General features: G+C 45.1%; 2 protein-coding genes and 1 long non-coding RNA gene across 3 annotated transcripts; 1 reads left to right on the top strand and 2 right to left on the bottom strand.

Moving 5' to 3' along the window:
* Positions 1-1,400: 1,400 nt before the first annotated feature.
* Positions 1,401-2,720, top strand: LOC144388872 (trace amine-associated receptor 13c-like). The gene is made up of 2 exons (XM_078091433.1): positions 1,401-1,604; positions 1,843-2,720. The coding sequence occupies exons 1-2, from the start codon at positions 1,435-1,437 to the stop codon at positions 2,660-2,662; spliced, it is 990 nt and encodes a 329-aa protein (XP_077947559.1). The 5' UTR covers positions 1,401-1,434; the 3' UTR covers positions 2,663-2,720.
* Positions 2,721-11,696: 8,976 nt separating this feature from the next.
* Positions 11,697-13,232, bottom strand: LOC120834329 (trace amine-associated receptor 13c-like). Its single transcript, XM_078091429.1, has 2 exons — positions 13,213-13,232; positions 11,697-12,687 (listed from the first exon to the last, which is right to left on the bottom strand). Exons 1-2 carry the CDS (start codon positions 13,230-13,232, stop codon positions 11,883-11,885), a joined length of 825 nt encoding a protein of 274 aa, XP_077947555.1. The 3' UTR covers positions 11,697-11,882.
* A 2,606-nt stretch (positions 13,233-15,838) lies between these two features.
* On the bottom strand, positions 15,839-17,030 carry LOC144388865 (uncharacterized). The gene is made up of 3 exons (XR_013453130.1): positions 16,710-17,030; positions 16,186-16,231; positions 15,839-15,868 (listed from the first exon to the last, which is right to left on the bottom strand). It is a non-coding gene; the product is annotated as an uncharacterized LOC144388865 (long non-coding RNA).
* Positions 17,031-17,640: the final 610 nt, after the last annotated feature.

Here is a 17,640-nt window from a genome sequence, read left to right as displayed (position 1 = left end):
CACTTCAAAACATTGGTGCTCACGTACCATGCTGTGAATGGATCGGGTCCAGCTTACATCCAGGACATGGTCAAACCCGACATCCCAACCCGCACTCTCCGCTCTGCATCTGCAAATCTACTCGTTCCTCCCTCACTGAGAGCAAAACACTCGACTAGATCTCGACTCTTCGCTGTCCTTGCGCCGAAATGGTGGAACGAGCTCTCTGAAGACACCAGGACCGCAGAGAGCCTTCACATCTTCCGCCGCAAACTAAAGACACACCTCTTCAGACTCTACCTCGACTAAAGACTAACAAATTGTAGCACTTAAATTGTACTTGTAACGTCACTCATCTATAGCAAATTGTAAATTGGCTTATTTGAGGAAATTTCACTTTCTTGTTTCTTGTTCTCCTGAGTTTGTACCCTATGGTTGAATGCACTTATTGTACGTAGCTTTGGATAAAAGCGTCCGCTAAATGACATGTAATGTAATGTAACCAATTCTGGATTGGGGATAACTGGATTTGCAGAAGAAGGGCGTGCCGGTCCGTGTCCTTGAAGTATATCTTGATGGCCAAAGTTTTGGTCCGCTCGCTGGATGTCTGGAAGAAGGTGACTGTATCGAGGAACTCAACTGAAAGGTGTAAAAGGTTGTGTTGGAGTTTTATTTTGGGGTGATGTGCATTTAAAGTGTCCAAAAATGTGCGGAAGTGCTCTTAAGTGTGGTCCCAGACGTCGAAGATGTCGTCCAAGTACCGGAAGTAGAGGAGGGGTTTGTATTGCAGTTTATTGGAGGCTGCTCTCTCTCAATGGGCCAGGTATATATCTGCGTAAGCAGGGGAATACTTACGGGCCATAGCACACCCACACAATTGGAGATTATGTTTGTTATTGAATGAAAAATCGTTCAGAGTCAGGGTGATGTGTAGCAGTTGTAACAGTTCTTTGTCTGGTCTGGCCAAGTCGGAATGCTGTTTAAAAATGTCCTGAATGGCAATGAGGCCTACTGAAGTTTCTATGTTGGTGTAAAGGGAATCTATGTCTATGGAAAAGAGAAAACTTTGACCGGGTACTTTAACATTTTATGGACGAATTGGTATGTATCTTTAAGGTAACTAGGGTGTAATTTGGATAGAGGGTTGATGAAGTGATCAATATATTCGGTGATGTTGTAGGACTCGGCACCGGTTCGGGTTCCGGTTATGTTGTTGGATTTCTGCCTCCGGGGCCAGCAAACTGGTGAATATTTTTTTTCAGGTATTGAGCCCAGAAATGTATTAAGGTAGATACAAAGAGAAGATATTAAACAGCATTATGACGTAATTCAGCGACAGGGGACATTCGTCCCCACCCCCATAAAAACCCGAGTTGGAGCGTGGCGTGTGGGCGGGGGGTGATGAACGAGCACGGCATCCAGAGAGTTCAGAAAAGCGGCTCCTCTTTTCCACCGATGGAGACCCTGCCAGGAGATTATCTCTGCTTTCCACAGCTTAACTCCTCCTGCAAGAAGCCTGCTCATCCACACACTGAGGCCATGCTGGTTTACGTGCTGCTTTCTTCCATCTCACTCATCACTGTCGTCCTCAACGTGCTGGTCATCATCTCCATCTCCCACTTTAGGTCGATACAATAATATGTATGAGACGTATGAGATGAAATGGTTTTAATCTTGGATAGAAAAATGAAGACACTGAGACGCTGGAGATATTTTGTGGTTGTTTGACAGTCATTTACAATTTCTGATGGATACAATTTTTCATTTGCAATTGCACACATTGCTTCAACATGTTTAACGGAGCTATGCGCATTTTGGCTGTATGATTACAGTGTGTTCAGTGATGTCGTTCTTCCTCTGCAGGCAGCTCCACAGCCCCACCAACCTCCTCATCCTCTCCTTGGCTGTCTCGGACCTCCTCGTGGGCCTCCTGCTGATGCCGGTGGAAATCATCTACATAGAAGCCTGCTGGTTCCTCGGTGACATTCTGTGCACGACGTATTATCTTGTAGACTACGTTATTACCTCGGCATCAGTAGCCAATATGGTGCTCATATCAGTTGACCGCTACATAGCTATTTGTGAGCCGCTGCATTACCCAACCAAAGTGACCAAGAGAAGAGTACAGAACTGTGTTTGTTTCTGCTGGATTTGGTCTGCTATCTTCAGGATTTTCCTTTTATATGATCACCTGGAGAAACCGGGCAGTTCAAACTCCTGTTTGGGGGAGTGTGTGGTTATCATTAATTATGCTGCAGGAGTAGCTGACCTAGTTTTCACTTTCATCATACCCATTCTTTGCATCATCGTTCTGTATCTGAAAGTTTTCGTGGTGGCTTTGTCTCAGGCCCGAGCCATGCGGCCCCGTGTTGCAGCTTCAACAACCCGACGGTCGGGGGCCACGACTGTGAAGAAAACAGAGATGAAAGCAGCTAGAACTCTCGGTTTAGTGATACTCGTCTTTTTGTTCTGTTTCTGTCCCTACTATTACCCCGCACTGGCAGGCAAAGACACTTCAATCGATGCTTCTTCTGCTGCATTTGAGATCTGGCTGGCACATTTTAACTCCTGTTTGAACCCCGTCATCTACGCCTTTTTCTACCCCTGGTTCAGAAAATCTATCCAGCTCATCCTGACACTTCAGATTCTGAAGCCCGGCTCCTGTGATGCCAACGTACTGTAGTGACAGGCGGTTTTAAACTTTGACTTTACACCGAGTGGTTCTTTATCGAGGGGAAATGTAACAGATGGTGTTGTTCTTGAGCATCGAGGTTCAAGCGTAAACCTGTTGGTCTAATAAAAATTCTGCTTTCAATAGGCATACCTGCTGATTGACAAATATGTGCCTTTGAGTTCATGTGAATTGTGATTAAAATGCTTTGGCAATAATTGTGTGAATATGGACTTAATCACAAGTTATGTTAACACGTCTGAAATGTAAGATAAAAAGGATAATTTTATCCTCCAGTTGAATGTAGTTTCTTTGCTGACACCTCCAGGTCAGTTCGACGATTGTTTGGTTGATTTTCACATAGATGACACAATACTCATTATTTGCTAATGTTGCTATAACAAGAAGAAAAGTGCCTCTTAATCCGTCCTCGTACTGTCTACAAGCTGCTGTTATGATCGACTGTTAAAGGAGCTGTTGTCCCCGCTGGGACCTTATTACATTGTACATATCATCTCATGTCTGAGGCTCGTGCCATGAAATGTCATCCTGAAGCTGTCAATCACAGGAATCCGTCAAAGTTACAGCTAAAATGTCTTTATCTGAAGGGAAAATCCATTTCCTTGTTCATTAACTCACCAACAGTTAAATGACATTTAAACATGGTCTATTAACCTACAGTGCCGTCTTGACTGTTTATACGACACATATTCCTAAATATAATGGATGTATCTATTTAGCATAAGGCAACACGTGATAGAAAAGATCATCATGATTGCCGCAATTTGTCGTTATCCTTGAAAATCCGAAATCCTTGTTTATTGGATAAAATGGGTGATATTTAATTTAACCGTTTAATTGATTTTAAAGACCCCCCCCCCCCTCTGACTTTTAAATATAGAAGCTTTCAGGCGGTCTGAAATTATAATTAGAGTCCGAACAGCTGCATTTCTCACACTGTTGCCAGCCGGGCTTCATTCTTTGGAGAATAGAGACTCATGCCATCTTGCAGAGTCAGAGTCGCTTAAAAAGGTCAAATGTACAGTATTAACCATGTTTGGGCAACTTAACATAGAGACAAATAAATAATATTCTATCTTACATACTCTGAATGGATGAGGCGTAATGATGTTCACATGTAAGTCTGTTTTCTCGATCGGGTTGTTGACTTTAGTCACCAAAGACAGAAACAAAGTTTCTACTTTAGTGATAAAAAGAACAATAACAACTCGCTGAAAGAATCTTTCTTTATTTACCAAGTTTAAAAAAATGAGACATTTATATACTGAAATACAGCTGAGGAGCAGACTATTGACTCTTTTTTTTGCTTATTTTGGCCCATATTATTTTGGGGTCACCGGAGTCACGCTGCAGTATCAAAAGTGTGACAACGCTAAACGACTGTACTCTGAGAAACTCCAACAACAGTTCTCAGCAAGTGACTCTGCTTCGGTTTGGAGAGGCCTCAAACACCTCACCAACTACAAGCCAAAAACCCCCCACTCCATGAATGACCTCCGCCTGGCAGACGAGCTCAATGAGTTCTACTGCAGATTGGAAAGACGATGTCCTGTTCCCATCCCCCACAGCTCCACCAACCTGCTGCAGTCCCCCTCCCCTCCCTCCCCAAGCCCATCAGGTGCTCACGCCTATGCATCATTATCACCTTCCCCTCCCCCACCAGCAACGACCCTCTCTATTCTGGAGAGAGACGTTAACCCTCCTATTACCTTCAAATTTACTAACATCTTTTACCCTTGGGGTCAATTTGACCCCAACAACTTAAACCCTTTAGAAAATGATTAGAGTTAATATTCTTTTCTGATTTTGAGTGTCAGGTACTTTGTTTGTTTGTTGACTACCTAAATAGCCCTTTAAATAAATAAAAATACACCCCCCCCCCCCTCCCCTGATACATCCAGAATATTCGCGACTATGGCGAAATATGCAGATCACCATTAAAATCTCACTGATTGATCTAAAATTGGAAAGAGATATATTTTTGGTGTTTTAATGGCTTTATATTATGTCTAAGTACATGTTTTTTATATCTATATTATTTGGAATGAAAAACAATTTCTGTTATCAAGAATAGTAACATGGATTATGTTCGGGGTCAATTTGACCCCAGGAAAAACAAACACAATTTCAGAAATTTAGAAGGATTTGTAAAACAGAATATCATCATCATCAGAACATCACTAAGGAATACATAACAGGTATTTATTTCCACAAGTATTAAAGTACATTTGAGATTGGTCTATGCTACACTAAGTGCTATGTATGCAAATAGTTTTGCATGAGATAGTGAAAAAAACAAAGTCACTAAAATTAGTTTGACAGAATATGAACAGCATATTATCTTTCCTTCAGGCCACCAGAAGGTACATTTCCAGCCTTTGGTCTGCACTACTGTACACATGATGTGCAGAGAGTGCATGTATGTTCCTTGCAGATGTATTTCTTGCATTTCAGACAGGTGTTACTGGTCTTGGAGTCATTTCTGTTTGGACAGACCTGGCACCAACCACGTTTCCTGCCTGTAGTTTGAACCACTGGAGGAGCTGCACAGTGTGCGTCTGTATGGATGTCCTTCACAACAGTTGCAGCAGCAGTTGATGTTCTTGGAAGGCACTGTCTTCTCTCGATATGAGATTTCACCAACGCATAACCCAGCTTCTCCAGGAAAATCCTCCTTCGAGTCAGTGTTCCGCTGTTCCAGTCCTTGTTTATCTCACTCCATATTACAAAGGCAGTGTAGGCGCTCACATCAATGATGTTGAAGAAAATTACAAGGGGCCAACGGGCAGTCATGTGTCGGCAGCTGTATGTGGCTGTGACCTTGTCCAGGTTATCTACCCCTCCCTTTGTCTTGTTGTAGTCCAAGACCATTTGTGGTTTTCTGTCTTCTCTGGTGCTCAGGACAGCATCTTTGTGCATGGTGCTCATCAGCAGGACATTTTTCCCTTTCTTGGGGCAATAGGAGACGACAGTGGCTCTGTCAGTGAAGGCAAACATTGAAGATGTTACCGCCGTGTTCTTCATCACAAGCAGCTCAGTGGGAAGCTCTGGCTTGTTTTTTCTCACTGTCCCCAACATGGTAACCTTTCTTTTCAGCAGTTCTTCACCCAGGGCATATGATGTGAAAAAATTATCACATGTAATGTTATGACCATTCAGTCCTTCAGCCATGTCAAGTACCACCCTCATGCCCTGATTTTTTTCAGGTGCTTGCCCAGGGGATTTACCAGTGTACACCTGCATATTCCAGGCATAGCTGGATCACATGCTGCCCATATTTTGATACCGTATTTGGCCGGTTTGCTCGGTATGTATTGTCTGAAGGGACAGCGGCCACGAAATGCAACAAGACATTCATCCACAGTCACGTGGGGGCCTGGATTGTAGACAATTGTTTGTTATAGTGACCTCAATATCATCCAAAACAACCAGAACCAATGTGTGAAACATGTTGATATTTCTTTTATGTTTTACACAGTGGAAAACAGCTTGGGGTCAAATTGACCCCGAAGAACACCGATGCGTACAAGTTGTGTACAGGAAATTGAAAACATATCTTCTTGTTAATTTTATGTTTACCCAGTTGTCCCCAATAAATTAGGAAAAGTCATGAAATATGAAGCAAAAAAAATTATGTCAATATATTATTTAGAGACGTTAAACATTGAATGGGGTCAAATTGACCCCAAAGGTAATAGGAGGGTTAACCGGCTCTTTAGAAGACTAAATCCCCGTAAGGCAGCCGGTCCGGACTCCGTTTCCCCTCACTCCCTGAAGCATTGTGCTGACCAGCTGTCTCCGGTGTTCACTGACATCTTCAACACCTCCCTGGAGACATGCCACGTACCAGCCTGCTTCAAGGCCTCCACCATCATCCCTGTCCCCAAGAAGCCCAGGATCACAGGACTCAATGACTACAGGCCCGTCGCCCTGACCTCTGTAGTCATGAAGTCTTTTGAACGGCTAGTCCTGTCCCACCTGAAGTCCCTCACCGACCCCCTCCTGGACCCCCTGCAGTTCGCCTACAGAGCCAACAGGTCTGTGGACGATGCTGTCAACATGGCCCTCCACTACATCCTCCAGCATCTGGACTCCCCAGGAACCTACGCCAGGATCCTGTTTGTGGACTTCAGCTCTGCTTTTAACACTATCATCCCGTCTCTGCTGCAGGACAAACTCTCCCAGCTGCACGTGCCCGACTCCACCTGCAAGTGGATCACAGACTTCCTGTCTGACAGGAAGCAGCACGTGAAGCTGGGGAAACATGTCTCAGCCTCTCGGACCATCAGCACCGGTTCCCCCCAAGGCTGCGTTCTTTCCCCTCTGCTCTTCTCCCTGTACACCAACAGCTGCACCTCCAGCCACCAGTCCGTCAAGCTCCTGAAGTTTGCGGATGACACCACCCTCATTGGACTAATCTCTGGTGGGGACGAGTCCGCCTACAGGTGGGAGTCTGACCATCTGGTGTCGTGGTGCAGCCAGAACAACCTGGAGCTCAACGCTCTAAAGACAGTGGAGATGGTTGTGGATTTCCGGCGGAACAGAGCCCCACCCTCCCCCATCACCCTGTGTGACTCCCCCGTCACTATTGTGGATTCCTTCCGTTTCCTGGGCTCCATCATCACCCAGGACCTCAAGTGGGAGCTGAACATCAGCTCCATCACCAAGAAGGCTCAGCAGAGGTTGTTCTTCCTGAGGCAGCTGAAGAAACTCAACCTGCCAAAGACGATGATGGTCCACTTCTACACGGCCATCATCGAGTCCATCCTCTGCTCCTCCATCACCGTCTGGTACGCTGCAGCCACAGCCAAGGACAAGGGCAGGCTGCAGCGTGTCATCCGCTCTGCAGAGAGGGTGATCGGCTGCAATCTGCCGTCCCTGGAGGACTTGTTCGCTTCCAGGTCTCTGAAGCGAGCTAAAAAGATCGCGGCCGACCCCTCCCACCCCGGACATAAACTGTTTGTGCCCCTTCCATCTGGCAGGAGGCTGAGGTCCATCAGGACTACGACCTCCCGCCACACGAACAGTTTCTTCCCGTCGGCAGTCGGGCTCATCAACAGAGCCCGGTCCCCCACTGCCTGACTATAACACTCCACCGGTCACTCCCCCTCACACTGCACATGCCACTTTAACTGCAATTCATCACTTTGTCACTTGTCACTTTGTCTCTTGTCTGTTACTTGTTTGTTAGTGCACTTTATGCTTAATACTTTTCTTTTTAACTTTTTAATATTTAAAATTTGTTTAACTTTATTCCCTTGTTTTTTTACTAACCCGTAGCCTTAGCCTTATTCTTACTAACCCATTGCATTAGCATTTCATTCCACTTTATTTTATTACCTGTGCACTGTTGTCTTGTCTGTCTACTGTCGCGCACTAACCGCCAAGACAAATTCCTTGTATGTTTGACATATTTTGGCCAATAAATGTTTCCTGATTCCTGATTCCTGATTCCTGACAACGCGTTTAAGGGATCTCCTGAACCATGCGTGAGAAAAAGCATGCATCATTGTATTCAGACAGGAGTAACAATAAAGCAGCCACACCCCAAAAATAGAAAACACCATAGGCTACTGGTTGACATCGCTTTGCTTGCAAAAGAGGGATAAAAATAAGGACAGAAACATGTTACAAACGGCACCACAACAACGCCAAGGGTTCTCATGTACAGAACTACAATGACCGAAACGGGGGCCAACAAAGGTCATCCAGATATCAACAGCTCCTGTGATGAAGTCTATTACAACTACACACTCTCCATACCAGGAATTAAGAGTTGTTAGTCACTCGGAATCCCGTGAACTCGCGAGAAGAATCCGTAGGACTGATTTCAATACAACACCGGTACTTATACGTGACGGGAGGTCATCCGGGGTCACAGGTTACTTTGTTGGTATAAAGACTCGACCTGCGCAAGTGCGAGACAGAAGATAATCCATTTTGAAGCACTGCCTCTGGCGGTCATCCAGGATTCATAGAACCGTAGTTACATTCGGAACTTTCGTCTATTTCATCCCTACTGACCGCCAGAGGCAGTGCTTCAACCTGGGTGACTTATATCAACGAGGAGGGTCACGAGGATTACAAGTAACCACCTCGTATTGCTCTGGCAGAGGAATTGGGCCAAAGAACCCTCCCCAGCGAGTGAGGAGGTGGCAACGTTTACTCTGTAGTGTTCTGTCAGTGTGCTGCCTTTAAGGCCGCAGCACAGACATGTATATCCGTCATAGGCATGCCTCTCAGGACTGCCCGTGATGTGGCGAAGCTAGTACGGTAGCCCTGACCTCGCCTCTCCTGGTGGAAGGAGGGGGGTCAACTGTGGAGGTCTTGTGAGCAAATCAGGTCTGAGTACCCTCAGACCTGATTTGCTCACCAGCCGGGCATGCAGCTTGCGTATAGGTGTAGCGGCTGCAATGGCAAGAAGAGAAATACCCTTTTTGGCCACTACCCATCTCGGCTCCACCTGTGTCGGGGGTTCAAAAGGAATGTCTAGGGTCTCCAGTGCCAAGGGAGAGCTGTGTTCAGGTGCTCGGCAGCAAGTCGAAGGCGTTTCCGGTAGGGTTTGGCATTCGGCAGGGCTGCGCCTTGTCACCAATCTTGTTTGTGGTTTTCATGGACAGGATATCGAGGCTTAGTCGGGGGAGGAGGGTCTACAGTTCGTGGGGCTGCAGATCTCATCGCTTCTTTTTGCAGATGATGTGGTCATGATGGCATCTTCTGTCTGTGACCTCCAACTCTCAGTGGAGCGTTTCCCAGTCGAGTGTGAAGCGGTCGGGATGAGGATTAGCACCTCTAAATCTGAGGCCATGGTTCTCAGCAGGAAACCGACGGATTGCCTACTCCAGGTAGGGAATGTGTCCTTATCCCAAGTGAAGGAGTTCAAGTACCTATGGGTCTTGTTCACGAGTGAGGGGAAGTTGGAGTGTGAGTTTGGCCGGAGAATCAGAGCAGCGGGGGCGGTATTGCACTCGCTTTACCGCACCGTTGTCACGAAAAGAGAGCTGAGCCAAAAGGCAAAGCTCTCCATCTACTGGTCAATCTTCGTTCCTACCCTCACCTATGGTTATGAAGTATGGGTCATGACCCAAAGAACTAGGTCTCGGGTACAAGCGGCCGAAATGGGTTCCCTCAGGCCAGTGGCTGGCGTCTCCCTTAGGGATAGGGTGAGAAGCTCAGCCATTTGTGAGGAGCTCGGAGTAGAGCCGCTGCTCCTTTGTGTCGAGGGGCCCAGTTGAGGTGGTTTGGGCATCTAGTGAGAATGCCCCCTGAGCGCCTCCCTTAGGGAGGTGTTCCAGGCACGGCCAGCTGAGAAGAGGCCCCTGGGAAGACCCAGGACTAGGTGGAGAGATTATATCTCTGCACTGACCTGGGAACGCCTTTGGATTGTTAATGGTTCGAAGGCCTCACTCCTTTGTTCTCGTCCCGGCCGGAAACGAAGAATCAAAAGAGTCAGCTTGCTTGAATTTAAAAATGAAAAAGCCTTTAATAGCTAAACAATGTTATAAGGAATACAATTACAAAGTGAAATACACTACACTTTGTGTTTGATTCATATTGCATTCACTTCATCTAACATGCTAATGTAATAACTAATAACACACAAACTACAATTCTAACACTAAACATTTTTACACGTATTATAACCTCCACCACTAGGGGTGCTCTTGCTTGAATCCCTAACAGCTCCCCCAGTCGGAACTGGTAGATTACATTACATTACAGCTGACGCTTTTATCCAAAGCGACTTACATTACACTTTAAACCCATGGCTTTTTTTACATTTTGCCCACGGAGCAATTAGGGGTTAGGTGTCTTGCTCAGGGACACTTCGACTTGAGACATGGGGGCAGCCGGGACTCGAAGCACCAACCTTGCGGTTCCGAGCGCACCCGCTCTACCCCCTGCGCCACCTAGATGTTTCCTGATTCTTGATTCCCTGAGAAGATCCTCCTGCGTCACGTGATTGATTGCAGTGTCTGCCAATGTGCCCAACCCCTCACATCGCAGACAAATCGGCTGTCCATCATCTATACACTTTATATAATTTTAAATCGAACCTCCTTGGTTCCCCTGTCTGAACTAGCATGGTGGCGGTCAAGTCAGTCTGCGCATTACCGGCCAAATCTGTTTCTGCTGCAACCTCGTCTGGGTCGCCGTCCACAAGATTTCGGCTCCTCACCACATTTGCGCTGTGGGTGTCCACATCATTGCCTCTTCTCCCACATCAAACAGGCTTAAGCCAGGCTCCTCCCTAATAAACCCACGACTCACGTCGAAGGGTGGAGTCACGTACCCCTTCAATTAACTGGTCTCTAAGTGCTAGTTGTAGGGGACTGTTGAAGAGCAGAATCCAGCAGATGTGAGAGTGCATGTGAAAAGTCTTTCCCATCTAACTGCCTGCACGCATAGAAAGCATGTAAGAGTTGTGGTTTAGTCTCTCTCTGAATGCCTCCCTCAGGTATGAAAACAGACCACTGGATTGCTTAACCTGTCCAACTACACGTGACTTAACCTCCTCCAGAGCTGACCCCTTTAACTACGAGAAGATGAAATCCACCTTCTCCTCCCCCTGTAGGCCCTTTGCTCTCATCGTATGTGTTGACACAACACATTTAATATGTAATGAAAATGAACACACGCTAAAGTGAAGCCAGTATAAGGCCAGAGAGTTTGTTAGAGGAAGGCCGTCTCAAACACAATACAAATCAGCACACACTCAATAGTTATGTGACTCTTCACATTCACATTCACATTTATTGCCTAATATTCTAACTTGTCTTGGTTTCACAAGTTGCATATTATTATGTTAAAAAAATGTTCAGTGTAAAACAGGTTCATTCCATTTACTTTTTTTTTTTAGAGAACTTTATTTGCATTGATATAAAAATACACACAACTCATTTAATATATAATGAAAATGAACACACGTGAAGCCACTATAGTGTTTGTTAGAGGAAGGCCATCTCAAACACACAAATCAGCACACACTCAATTGTTATGTGACTGACTCTTGGGAGGTTTCTCAGCACACACACAAAGTCTGTCAATACAGGAATCAATAAAGATGTCATGGCTACTTCAAATTTTTTGGTTAATAAATTCTAATTTGCATAATGGTTTTAGCGAAAAACCAAAGATTCATTTTCACCATTAATAAAATTCTGCATGTTCTGTTCAGGCTAATTTTAAATTAGACCCATGCAGCGTGTCTCTAAAGCATGTTGGTCCGACTAGAACCGGGCTTCAGTATCTGAAGTGTAACAATGACCTTAATTGATTTTCTGAACCAGGGGTAGAGAATGGCATAGATCAGAGGGTTGAAACAGGAGTTAAAATATAACAACCATATTGCAATGATTACAGATGAAGCTGTGAACACGTTATTTTGGGATGTTAGAACAAAACAATAATATGGACAAATGCATATCAGAAACACAACTACAACAACACCAAGATTCCTGGCTGCTTTCATCTCAGACTTTTTAACGGTTACTTTCATTGTCATAACTGCAATGTGAGACCGCATGGCACGAGCCTGATAGACAGCCACCACAAATATTCTCATATGTAGAAGGACAATAACTGTAATGGGGAAAATGAATGTAACAATGAGATCAAAAAGATTAACAATGTAGTTTATGTCATAGACACACTCTCCTATGCAGGAGTTATACCTGCCTGGATGTTGCAGGTTATTCTTCAGCAGCAGACCGGTAAATAAAGCAGCAAACATCCAACACAGACAAACACAGACTTGAACTATTTTTGGTTTGACTTTGGTGAAGTAATGCAGAGGATAACAAATAGCCACATATCGATCCACTGATATGAGCACCATGGTTCCTACTGAGGACGAGAAAACAATGGCTGATAGAATCAACCAAAGAGAACACATGAGATCACCGAGCAACCAGCAGCCGTCTATTATCATTATTTGAAAGATCAAGAAGAGACCGACGAAGAAATCTGAGACCGACAGAGAGAGGAGGAGGAGGTTGGTGGGGGTCTGGAGCTGCCTGGAGGGAAACAAATTTTGATATTTGTATAAACATTTAACTCAGGTCAGATAAAAATACGTAAAAAAATAAATTAGGAAAAATTCAAAAGTTTGTCATTGAGCAACACGTGTATCAATCTACCACTTTCACAAATAAATGAAATATTTCACTACTTGAAGTGGGAGATGGAGATGATGACCAGCAGGTTGAGAGCTACAGTGAGCAGAGAGATGGAGGACAACAAAATGTAAATTAACATTGTTTCTAAGTGAGGACGACTTTGCTTTCTGCAGGAGGTGTTGATGAGTTGTGGAAAGCAAAGTTCAGTTCCCAACAAGGTTTCCATCACCGGAGAGGAGAAGCTGCAGAACAGCTTCAGCTGACTGGCCAAAGCTTCTTGTCTTACAACCGATTTGTCTCTTTACTTTGGGTCCACCCCTCCTCCTTCATCACCTCTGCTGGTGTTTCTTTCTCCATGGAGATTAAAGACCAATAGTTTCCATGCTCATCTTCCTTCCCGCTGGAGATGATTGTGATGTTGACCTTTGACCCAGTATTCCCATGTTCCATGCATCTACTCACACAAACATATGCTCAAACTTAGATAGACATTTATTATCGCCATGAAGACAACTTAAAGTAAACCAGTGGCAAAACATTAGATGTGTTTATTTAAGTGTATTTGCAGGGATTATTTTTTACTTCGACTCTTCCTGTAATTATAATCGTTTTTTTTCTAAACTTAACGCTGTGAACCGTTCTTGACAGGCTCATTTTGAATAACAGCCTTTTTTTAAATCGCGGTCCATTTGACCTCATACATTTGTGCCGGATTGATGTTTTTAAGTTTGTCACTATTCCTACTATGTTGTTTCCTTTTCATTGTCTGCTTCTGTTTTGGCAGTTCACTGGACAAAGCTTTATTAAAATTCTCATCAACGTGACCAAGTAAATTTTCTTGTCTTATTCCTCTCAGCATGCAGTGTCTCTACAGCAGGTTTCTCTCACATGAGCCAGGCTGCAGTATCTCAAGAGTAACAATGAGCTTCATGGATTTTATAAACCAGGGTTAGAAAAGGCATAGATCAGAGGGTTAAGACACGAGTTGAAATAGAACAAACGTTACGAAAGCACCAGATGAGACAAGGTGTCCTGGCCAGAGAATGAAACACAATAATATGGGCAGACGGACAAAAGAAAAACAACTATGACGACACCAAGAGTCCTGGCAGCTTTCATTTGACATTTTTTAGCAGTTAGTCTGTTATGTGCAAACGGACCCAGATGCAACACGCAGGACCACCAAGGTTATTTATTTTCTCCGGCAGGGAAAAAACAAAGGCAACACAAAAACACAAGTCAACGGTGAGTGACAGGTAGAGGAGCTCGACTGCGTGACACCCAAGGCCTGATGCAGGAGTTTGTAGGTGCTTAGCTGATCTCCGCGGAACTAACTGGCTACCTCTTCGGCCAGGTGAATCTCCGAGGTTCGACGCTGGACGGCAAGGGTGAAAAACAAGGGGTTATCGCAGGATCACAAGGAATACAACAGAATAACTCATGGAGCCGAGGTACCGGGGTGGCATAACGGACGGACTGACAGCTGTGACGAGGAAAGCCAGAGTACTTCTGTCAGTTGGTTTAATGGGCCGATGAGATACAGCTGTGTCAATGGAGGAAGGCGTGGCACTGGGCGGGGCTCTGAGGACACTACTGGGGACACAGAAACAAAAGCACAAGCTCATGGCAAAACAATAACAAACAGGGGAATGACATAAACATGAGGAGAGAATATGGGGGAAACTGAGGGAAAAAACACCAGGGTTAGACAGGGATCCTCACAGTCATTGAAAACATAAGAGGTAATGTTGCGACATGAGACCTCATGACACGAGCCTGAGCCACAAACACCAGAAGAAGTCTGAGATGGCCGAAGAGGGGAGGAGAAGGTTGGTGGGGGTGTGGAGCTGCCTTAGGAGATGAGAAAACAACACGCTCATCAGTAATGTTAGCAGCTGTCATATCAAGAGATAAAAGCAATTATTAAGACACAAAAACATATTTCCTTTCAAGTCTGAGAGACATTTCTTCCACCCGTTTTTCCTATCTATCTAAATAGCAGCTAAATACATTTATAAAATATTTGAATAGCTGAAGTGGGAGATGATGACCAGCAGGTTGAGAGTCACAGTGAGCAGAGAGATGGAGGATAATAAAATGTAAGTGAGCATAAATACCGGTGTTTACACCAGACGCAATGTGTGGTGGCGGGTGTTGAATCTGTGGCGCACCGCCACAAATTAGTCTATTTGTGGGAAACACTGGATACAAAGTGAAGACGCATAGCCTTCCTGCAGGAGGAGTTCAGAAGATGAGGAAAGCAAAGTTAATCTTCAAGACTTTTCATTGTCAGAGAGAGGAGACACAAAGCTGCTGCGCTCTTCATGAAACTAATGAAGCTCTTGTCTTCCTCCAAATCCTCCTTCTCTTTCTCTGGAGACATTTTTCTCAAAGTGGGAGTGACTGAACTTCCCCCTTACGGTTTCATCTTTTATCATTGGGCTTCTCCATGTATCTTACTTTCTTCTACTATTTTTCCTTTTTCTTACAAAACATTACAATTTACAAAGAGCAAGGAACATCTCAACACAGCCAAAGTTGCCTTCTCAAGACAGTTGTGACCAGAAACCGTAGAAGAGTTTCTTAAAGAAACCCAGCCTCAACCCGTCTGAAGTTAACAACTACATGCCCGTCTCTTATCACACAGTTCTCACAGGTCATTTAGCTGACACTTTTATCCAACATTGCATTTTTAACACACAGCTTTTTACATTTTTGCCCAGGGAGCAATTAGGGGTTAGGTGTCTTGCTCAGGGACACTTCGACATGGAGCAACTGGGGCTTGAACCTGCCAACCTTGCAGTTCCCGGTGCGCCTTCTCCACCCCTGCGCCACGTCAACCCATACCATCTTATCTGCCCATTCTTTAGTACTTTATTATTTCTTTTACTTCAGGAACTGGGTGTCTCAGGCTCTGCTCTCTGCCATTTCTCATTCTATCTCAAAGACCACACCTACCGGGTACTTTGGTAAATATTCGTGTCTGAACCTTGTCCTCTCACCACTGGGGTCCCGAAGGCTCTGTCCTCGGTCTTCGCCGCTTCTCTCTGTGACCATGTCTCTGTTTGTCTTTCTGTGCCTGAAAAGACAAAAGGAAACAAAAAAAACTCAAATAATATCTTGTGAATTACTGTCTACATTTGGGGAAACATTTGGACAGCAATTTGAGCTGAATCAAAGTTATAATGAATGTTCTAGGATAGTTTAATTCTAAAGCATCTACAGGTCTCAAGCGCTGTATGAGGCTCAACAATGCCTGGAAATTGAGACTTAAATTAATTAGTTTACATTTATTAATCCATGGCTTTTTTACATTTTGCCCACGGAGCAGTTAGGGGTTGGGTGTCTTGCACAGGGATACTTTGACATGGGGCAGCCGGGGCTAAAACCACCAACCTTGCGGTTCCCGGCGAACCCTCTCTACCTCTGCGCCACAACGACCCTATAAACCGTACAAATGAAAATGTTTCAGGTTCGCCTTAAATGAAAAGCACTTCCAGAATAATTATCCCTTTGGGATTATAATATAGCTCAAACTCTACCTTAGCATATCATAGCACAATAAATTAACATTCTCTCTGTACTAAAACAATCCTTCATCAAAATCATCCAGACAGCTTAGGCAAGATTCCCAGAATTTTGTTTTTAGGAAAAAATTTCTGCCAAACTGTGCCATTTACATTTTGTCTTGTACCAAACTATCACTAGTATATCACTAATATTTGAGAGCTAAGATTTGGAGTTACGAAGCAGGAGTTGGCGGCTACTGACGACGACAGTATTAGCTTTTAGCATCTAGGCTGCTTAACCACTTGTTCAAACGGGTTAGCGTAAGTTATAATTCATTAATAAACCTGAATCACCATGTAAATTGAGATGTATGTTAACTGTTCAGAGATGTAAGTTCTTAAGTTATATACCTCTGCTGCGAACTGCGAAGGTACTTCCCCAGTTCCCGATTGAGCCTTTTGGTTTGGCCTGGTCTCCGGACGTCAGCTTCACCTTTATCCCCAGCTGGTTGCAGAACGCCTTCCAGATGTGGGACGTGAACTGGGGACCCCGATCTGAGATGACTTCCTCTGGAAGGCCAAACGGGCGCACCTGGAGGAAAAGACACTACGGCATTTCCATGTCTGAGGGTAGGTTAGGCAGGGGTATAAATCAACACATTTTGGAGAACCTGTCTATTAAGACTAGAATAGTGGTAAACCCCTTGGACCCCGGTAGGTCGGTAAGGAAGTCCACCGCCACATGGGACCATGGTCTCTGGGGAGTGGGCAGCGGTACTAACTCCACGGCAGGGAGCTGACGGGGGGGGGGGTTTGTTTGCGCGCAGACCGGACAGGAGAGCACGTAGTCCCGCACGTAGTCCCGCACGTCGGAGGCCAGCGAGTTCCACCAGTACTTCTGAGACAAGAGCTGAGCGGTTCGGGTAATGGCTGAATGTCCCGATCCCAACGTGGTGTGGCTCCACTGGACGAGGGGACGTAGGTGCAGTTGGGAGGGGTGTCAGGTGTCGCCGGTTTATTGCGCTGCGAATGCTGGATGACTAACTCAAGCTCACAGTGAATAGGTCCGACTGAATACGAGGATGGAAGGATGGGGTCGGGGTCGGTCTTGGATGCCGGGGACCTGTACACGTGTGAGGGCAGTAACTGCGGGCAGACACCGTCTGCAAGCCCTTACGGATTTCGCACAGCAAATCCCCTGTGGTCTTCCCGGTAATGAGGTGGTTGAACAAATCCTTAAAATGTGCTTGGAAGTGTTGCTTGGACAGAAGTTCTGGGGCTCCAGCTGACAAGAGGTCCGTTCCCCAAGGGCTCTTCCGGTTAACAGGGAGATGACGAAGTC

The sequence above is a fragment of the Gasterosteus aculeatus genome, chromosome 16, assembly GCF_964276395.1.
Source record: "Gasterosteus aculeatus chromosome 16, fGasAcu3.hap1.1, whole genome shotgun sequence".
NCBI lineage: Eukaryota > Metazoa > Chordata > Actinopteri > Perciformes > Gasterosteidae > Gasterosteus > Gasterosteus aculeatus.
This window is presented reverse-complemented; position numbering and strand designations above follow the sequence as displayed.